At 43.2% G+C, this 8860-nt stretch overlaps 1 protein-coding gene across 1 annotated transcript in view; it reads right to left on the reverse strand.

Annotated features, from left to right (window-relative positions):
• Positions 1-5383, reverse strand: part of sppl3 (signal peptide peptidase 3) — a 22131-nt gene extending 16748 nt beyond the window's left edge. Inside the window, exon 1 of the mRNA XM_030769129.1 lies at positions 4937-5383. Coding sequence (XP_030624989.1) covers positions 4937-4959 — 23 coding nt within the window. The 5' untranslated portion in view covers positions 4960-5383. The remainder of the gene's footprint in view (positions 1-4936) is intronic.
• Between the last annotated feature and the right edge of the window lie 3477 nt (positions 5384-8860).

Below are 8860 nucleotides of genomic sequence, written 5' to 3' on the forward strand. Positions count from 1 at the left end.
ACCCCGTACAAGGAACACGGAACCTGAACTTCTGACCAGCGTCAGAAAGTGCATCGGGGGCGAGCTCCTGTTTGGAGAAAGCCGAAGGAAGGCATCAGCCTACGCGTTCCGTTCCCAAACGCTCAACACCACGCTGGACCTGATATGACTCGACCAGACTTCTCGCGATGGTCAGTGGGTCAAATGATTAGCTGGCACAGCAGGCTTACGGCATGGGAAACGTTGGGCTGTCCTGGGCATCCAGGCACACACAGTGGTGCCAGACCCGTGTCCTCAAAAGGTGCCCACACTCAAAAGCCGCCAATGTCTCTCATACACACGGATAAACAAACCGGAGGCCGGGTTCCGTCACCATCTTCCCTAAACATCACAACCCTGTATGGGAACGTTCTGGAACGTCGAGTGTGGAGCAGATCTTTCAAAGCTTGGAGATCTCCTCTTCCGAAGAAAGGTCCAAAATCCCACGGGTAATAGCTGAAGTGCTATTAGTGCTATGTCAGTGAAGTGCAGACCATGGTTAACCCAACTTTCAGTACTGAAAAGACATTTGGATCCTCTTTGGTGTTTCTGTTCTCTTTTATTCTACCTTGGTATTAACTTGTGGTGTTAATTAGCTCCACATTCGTTTGATTCATCATAACAAGAGAAACAAAAACAATGAAATAACCAACAGAAAACTGAATGTTGTCAATGAAGAGAAGGTGACCTAGGCCTTTTTTGCTTCACAAGTACATCAGTTAAAATACTGTAGAACTGTGTCATTCTCCAGATTCCATTAGCATAAGACAACAACGAAATGAAAAAAGAAAAAGGAAAAAAAAAAAAAAACCCCACCCAGCGCTAGAGATGCTCCCGCTTCTGCTGTGGACCAATCACGTCGTCAGAGCACTTCACTTTGTGACTTTTCCTTTGTGGTGTGACTGATGTGGGTTTTTTGGTTTTTTTGGGGTTTTTTTTTTAAACGCAGTGAGCAAACTGTGGTACTCTGTCTAATTACACAATTCCAAGTTTTTCTTTGTGTAAAAATCCTCTGTCTGAGCACAGACAAGCACCGCTGCGCTTACCAAGGGAACGGATATATAAACCACAACACTAGCGAATTAAGAGTCAAGAGCGTAAAGGCACCCAACGGCTTTAAACGGTTTCACTACGATTTCATGAGAGAGGGGAGAACATCTCTGTGACCTGCTCTAGCACCTTTTACATTGCCGAGTCCCTGAGGACTCAACTTCACTCTTTCTATCGCTCCAAAAGAAAGTAGACAATGAAACGTCTGCCGTCAGGGCTATTTTTCAAAAGGCTACTCCTTTTCCATTACTAAGACTTTTCTTTGACAAAAGTTTGTGTATGTAGCCTCGTTCGGCTGAGTGACTTCTGTTTTTATCAGACCTCGGTTAACTGCCTTAATGCCACTCAACAGGCCTGTCTCGGGTTATGCGCTAGTTTGTTTGTTTCAAATTAATTGTGTCATTATTTACAAACGAACATTCTTACACAGGCTAGAAATAGCAATAAGTGAGAGTTAGAAGATGGGCTGCTTTAGGTTGCACACCATGTCTCTGTTACGGGCTGTTATACATACATGCAGTGCCTGTCACCATCTGTCTTCCCATGAGCCGTATGAAAACCATACTATAATTACTGTTCATTTAAAAGGCAAAGTGAAGCACCAAAGGTTTTCTACTGTCGCTGAAAAAACCGTCTCAAAAGCACTCACAGTTTTTGGACACTATAGTGCGTCTCTTTTTCTCTCTCTCTCTTTCTCTCTCACACACACACACACACACACACAGCTGATGTGCCGAAAATGTCCACCAACATAAAATAGATTATATGTTTTTAGTTATTTTCTGAATGTAGTAGGACTAATTGTCATTGGTTGACAGAGTAGACACATTCAAATGAAAGACAAAAAAACAGAGAGGAGGTAGTTAATTAATGAAATGAAAAATGAAAGAAAACCTTACAAGGCGAAAAATTTATTAGTTATGAGCATAAATGTGTCATTAATTTCTTTTAAATTCCCATGTTCAGTCTATCTGAGTATCTCTACTGAGTATCTCACACGTGCGGCCTACACAAGCGTTTCTGAAACTATGGGTTGAGGACTGGTGCCGGTTCGAGACAAGGACAGTGCCGGTCTGCACAGCCCTGCTGCTGCACCAGTCAAATTATGCTCGGTGCTTTTTTCACTTGCCAGGTGAAAACAGTAACATTTTATCCAAGATTCTAGAATGCTAAGGAAGTTCTCGCAGGCGGGAACTCTTAACATTCTAGAATCCTGAATAAAATACTACCATTTTTCAAAGCAGGAAGTTCAGTCAAGGGGCCGGGGACCTGGCAGCTTCCTCGGAGATGGTCCGCGGCCCATAGTTTGAGAAACGCTGGCCTACACAATGTGGGTGCTGAGGAGTCAGCACTATGGAGTCAGAGTCTGAATGACCTGAGTTCAACCATTCATCCCTGTCTTTTTCCACTGGCGCGTTTAGACTTGAATGTAGAAGTTAGAGGGAGCGGGAGCTGTCCTTCCTATGACAGGTCAAGTTGGCGCCTGTACGACATCTTTTTTTTTTTTTTTTTTGGTCCTCTTCTCTTAGTGTCTAATTTCCACCCTGGATTAAACTGAAGCAACTTGCTTATCAGTCTCAAGGTGTTAAGGGATAAACTCTAGCAAATCTCTTGGTAAAATCTGAAAATGTGGCAGGCAGGAGGCAACACATCACTGCAACAGTTTCTGCCATAAAGGTGTTGTTTATATGAGTCTCTATACATATACAGACATCCACCCATTGTTTTCTGCAGTTCTTATAATTGCTGCATTCTAACAAGACTGGGGGGGAGGAGGTGTGAGAGTCTGATAAACACCCGTATGTCAAATAATAAAACGTGACACCTAATTAACGATAAATGAATACCAGCCAATTAACCAGCTCTGTAAACATCGCTCTGTTCCAGTCTCTACGGGGGCACGTGAGGAAAAAGTCACTCCTTAAGTGGAAAGGATTCTAGTTCAGCTTTTTAAAAAAGATTTCTTATACATGATTCCAGGGAAGCCTCAGTCATTGGGGTATCTCAGATCATTGCCATTCAAGTTCTCCAACTCCAATGCCTAGCAAGGCCACAACCTGGGACCCAGAACTAGGAAGAGGCCACCGGACAGGCCAAGTGCGATCTGAGGCTGAAGGGTGAACCTGCGCTGAGTGATACATTCAGAGGGTGTCACAGAGCACGTTTTGGTGAAAGGGTATCTGAGTAAGCAGGCAACGGCTGTGACTAACGGCGAATTCATTTTCATCCGCCTTCTATTCACAAACAGAATACAGCAGAACTTTTGACACAAGAGGTCCTTTACGAAGGGACAAATGACGACTCCGCAGACTGGTGTTTCAGCAAACACACGACCCGTCTTTTTTTGTTGTTTTTTTTTTTGGCTGACACAGATGACTAGTATTGAATATGGGCTTGCGACAGAGGGAACACGTACAGGGAGCAATACTGCGGAGTTGTGCTAAACACCATAACACCAAAACCTCTCATACGACACGCAACGAGACATTTAGTCACTCTGACAGGATAAATGTGGGTGACATTCTGATAACAGCGCTATCGCGGAAACATTAACCAGTCATGGCACAAAGGGCAGCTGGGGATACAGACTTAACTAAATGTTTTTACTTTCCTTAACATTACAGAAACGGAAATACAATCTTGCACAGGGAAACTGTGTCACTGTGTGCAAAAACAAGTCTGTTGAACGATGCAGAGTTCAAAGGATAGTTCAAATACTTTCAAATACTTGATGACGGAAAAACGTAGGTTAGCCATGGTACCCATAGTTAAAATACATATGACAAGGAATTAAAATGAAAACAAAATTGTAATTCTCAAACTGGCCTAAGCATGGCCGAGAGACTTATGTCGTGGATACACAAGCAAAGAGGAACCTGGGATGAGATTTAGAGTGGAAAGCAAACAAAAACAAAATGACTACCCTCCACTGTAAAAGACACTAAAACATGACAAATTGACCCGTTTGACAGACTTAAACGGCAGGGTCTACTTATCACAAATCTGTGAGGTAGTCCGTTTAGAGCTCCACAGACAAGGGATTAGCTATCTAAGCGACCAACTAATGAGCTAAAACAGGAATTCTTACCGCGCAACAACAGTCAACACTGCTCGTAACGGCAGTTTTCTAATCAACTGCACTAAACATGAATGACTCAGTTAATTAACCCGACAATGTATAGTTTTATTAGTTATCATTCGCTTTAACTCACGCCGCTAGCTTGCTGGCTGTGTCACAACAATGAACAGAATACACAATGCAATCAGTTTGCTACCATTTCCTAGTTTGCTGTCAATCTTAATTAGTTAGCTAACATGGGTAGTTAATTGACAAGGTTAACCTAACGGCAAACTGCGTTAACTAATAAGACAGACTATGGCTGCTATACACTATATTGAGCCGACATAAGAGCTAGCGTGCAAACTGATTCTGTTCTTTGTTATTCTGCTACTAACCGTATTATGCATAATAAATAACGTTGGAAGACTGTAACTACTGTCGGTATGACTATATATATATATATATTTCTGGTGACCCGGTGGTACGATTAAGAGAGCCATTTCATCGTGTTGTTTATGTGATTTCATGAACACAGGCTAGCCGGCTAAATTAACCCACTAAACCATTTTCCGTCCACGACCAAAGGCTAGCTATCTAGCATGCTAACTGGACGTTAGCTTACGGGGGCAAATACGTTCTCAGCACCAACTGACTCGCTGTCATTGGCGAACGAGTACAGCAGTGGATATTTCGTGTATCGATCACAGCAGAACGTGGTCACCATTTACAGCGTTTTATTCAATATTTCGTTCAAATCGGTTAAATTACCGTATCCAATCAGGTCGCGCTGTATCTATGCATACTCACCAAGAGTAGCTTTGCTCCGCCATGTCGCTGAGGACAACAGTCTGAGGGTTCCGCGACTGTAGCTCAGGTTCGGGTTCCCTGAAGCAAAACGGTGAAACCTGGTGGAAAAGACGTGTGCCTCTGTATATAGATCTGCCTTCTTAATAATCCCCTTTTGATAACGGCATGGCGATGTTCTCCGTGGCTTTTCAGCTAGCAGACACTAGCTGGGTAGCTTGCAACAGAAAATGACAATGATGGCTTGCTAGCTGGCCAAGACAAAGCACTCCGGAAAAAACTATTTAGTCAGTTCAGTGAGTGTCCTGCCGTCTCACTGCCGCCAAGCAGGCCTCAATTTAAAACGGTCTTTAAATTCAGTGTAAATCCATGTCCAGAGCAATTTCTATCGGTGTACATGCAGATACTGCTAAAGTCTGTTCTCCTGACTGTAATGGAAGCCGCGCAGATAGCTTTGTTTTCTATGGCGAGAGAGCCTCGGGAACGCGCAATCTCGCCCTTGCCAGTGAGGTTTGCGAGAGCTTGTTCACAGAAATAAAATTTCAGGAAGCGCTCTGGCCACCCTCGGTTGAAAACGGTAATGCAGATGGGGGATGCATCACATATGAAAACTCGATATCTCGCGAAATAACCAAGTTCTCACTGTGTTTGCCTGTCTTCATTCTGAAACTTATTCGTATAATTTTGACATTTTACTGCAGACATCTCACTAGTCACCCAACCCGAATGTTGAAGGCCGTGGTTTATCTTGATCGCCCAAAATATTGCTAAGAATTGGCCACTCGACACACACGTTTCGCTTCAATTTTTGTTAATGGGACATAGAACCAGGGAACGCGCCTAAAGCTGGCCGGCTGTGTTCACATAGGGCGCCATGAGCCCAACAATGACTATAATAAGCATCGCTTTGTTATATTATGCGAAAATTAGTCACCAGGGAATGAACCATTAACCCCATAATTAGTTGCGACCGAGTAATAGCATTTTCGTTCATCGACCTCTAATAATTCCGTTTTAAATCGATGACTTCGAAATGAAGGGCTTCCTCTCGAATGACAGAACATGCGCTGGAAATGTTTTTAGAATCTTTCATGACCCGCTGAACGTTGCTTGCACTTTGGCACATTCATTCATTCATTCATTCATTCGTGTATTTATGTTGTTTGTTTGTTTGATTCAAGTGTAGTAAGGATGGAAAATTCTGATATATTTATAACTTATTTGTGAAGAAACGAAGAATGTGTTTTATAATTATGCTGAAATCCCCGGGCGCAGGCGTGATGCCCACTGCTCCTGCTGGTGCGTGTGTGTTCACGACCGGGTGTATAGGATGGATCAAATGCAGAGGTCAGATTCACTGCTCACTGCTCATAGTGTGTGTGTGTGTGTGCGAGCGATCACGGAGATTCTATTCTATTCTATATATGTAACCTGACTGATTGACACTAAACTAGTAGCATTTGCAGACGTGCCCTTTCGTCTGCCGACCATGGAGCTTCACTAACGAGACTGTTTTAGAAAAGGTCTCAAGATTATTTTGTTTGACAAGACCAATGATTTGTGGTTTTCAACGCGCAGCTCATGCCTGCGCGCCGATAGGTTATTTTAGGCGCCCTCAAATGTTTCAGTTATACTTTTGTTTTGTTTTTTCCCAGACAGCAGTGTAAGGGCCTGAACCCCGAGCCCCGTGTGCAGGACAAACTGTGTTAAATTCCTTTTATTCATAAACACTTTTTACGCTTTGAAGCGTGTGCAAATAGTTACAATTTACAGATTTGTTCATTTAGTGGATAGTCTCATCCAGAGCGTTTAGCAAGAAGCAAATAATGTTTTTCGGTGATATGCAGGCTAATAGTCGACCTGCTGACCGAGTCATTGATCGGGAATAATGATATGTTGTGATAAACAGATCCAGAAACCAGAGTGATTAGTATAGGTAGTGAGTGACAGTGCGACCAAATATGACGGTTTGAGGTAAATGCGGTAGCCTCTCGGAGACCAAGAGACGTCAACCTGTGTATGTCTAAGTGCGGGAACTTCAGTGAGTGTGGTCAAGGGAGAACGCAAGCATCTCTGGAAGGGCTGAGACGATGTACGGACGAGGGTCAGGGTTTCTCCCTTAGGGACCTTCAGCAAAGGATTACCAAAATCTGCAAGGAGCCGCCGCGTTTAGAGATTATAACCAATCTGCTCCTGCTACTGGTACTTTGGATTTAGGAGGGGGATCTGCCCACTCTTTGCCCAAATCTCATTTATCCCTTCAGAGATTCAGCCTGGCCCCCGCAGACACATGGGATTGTTTTTAAATGTGTCCTTCGTCGGACAATCCCGCCCCCTCCCTCGCCCCCTTCTCTGTTTTTTTTGTTTCTCAGATCATCACAGTTTATATTAGGACACTCGTTCAGTGTTTGCAAACAGACCAGCCCTGTCTGTGAACCACATTATTGTACCGTTTATCCACAAACCATAATCATAGACAATTTCAAAGAGTAAATGGAGTCAGTGCAATTACAATCCGCTGGAATTCGGGGGAGGTGGGGGGCATTTTGACTCAGAAAAGCATTAAACAAGTGTCCGAATCAATTTCAAGACTTCGGTTCATTAGTTCTCGTAGATGTATTTTAAGAAAGAGAAGTAATTTGATGAGTTGTTAAAAAGCTATTTAATCCGTTCTGCCAGAAACTCTTTTTTGAAGATATGAGATAAATAAACTTATATTGGAAGAAAATGTGTCTTGATGGCGCATCCTCTTCGTTGTCTTTTTCATTTATTAGGGATAAACGCAACAGACTGTAACGCGTGTAGATTTCAAATGTGCCACTGCTAACACGTAGTCATCATTTTTTACACCAGTAGATGGCAATGTTGTCAAACGGAAAAAAAAAACTACACAAAACGAAGGACGGAGTCAAGTACAGGAATGCGGCGTTGCTATTGTACACATCAGTACAGTTAAGCAACGTCCATATAGTTGTCTAACCAGAGTGTATGGTTAATTCTGATCAACATAACAACGCTATTGTTATTATTATTAGTAGTAGTAGTAGTAGTAGAAGTATTGTTGTTATTATTATTGTAATCATAATTATTGATAAGATGCCAGTTACTGTCCACATTGTTGTGAGGCAATGTGTTTGAGAAGAGGAAACAGAGACAAAGGCGGAAAGTCTAAAAGAACTTGGTAGAAAGACTTGTGGTTGATGGTTATCTAGAGCAAAAACAGGTTGCGTTTTTTGTTCTTCCATTAGGCCTTCTTTCACTTTATGTTAATGTCGGACCTGTTTTTTCTAAACTACGGCTCTCATGGATGTAAAGCGGAGGCTGTCCTCTGACTTCATCAGCATCTCAGCTGCATCCACTCTTATCTCTCTGTCTTTTTAGCCACAGGTACAAAACTGGGTTGGGAGGACAGAACGTGATTAGTTAGTTGGACAGTAGTGGAAAACCAAGATAGGCTACATAACATTGCACGTTAGGAGATGTGTGGGGAAAAAAAGACAAGAGAACGGCAGATAGAGCCACAGATAGACCGTGAGATAGGAAGGTCCTTGATGTTGCACATCCTGCACACAGCTGGGCATCAGCAATGTTCATGCTCCCTTGCTGATTCAAAGCACCTGATTACATTTCTGTGAGTGCTTCGAATTTGACGGCTGTACAGGGCGAGTATTGTTGCTGATGTGGGGGTGAACCGCTGTCCCCGGTCACGTGGACGCCTAAGCAGAACTATCTCTGAAAATGGAGACAGCGGTCTGCGTGTGTGTGTGTGTCTGTGTGTGTGCGCGCGGGGGGCGCGCTTCTGTGTGTGTCTCCATTATTTCCATATTGCAACCTCCGGTTCACCCCATCTGTTTTGCGTCATCGGTGAGTTCGGATATGTTGGCTGTATGTTTTTGAAAGCGTCCTCGAGTTGTGTTCCATAGCTCT

Source organism: Chanos chanos, chromosome 3 (genome assembly GCF_902362185.1).
Source record: "Chanos chanos chromosome 3, fChaCha1.1, whole genome shotgun sequence".
Classification (NCBI taxonomy): Eukaryota; Metazoa; Chordata; class Actinopteri; order Gonorynchiformes; family Chanidae; genus Chanos; species Chanos chanos.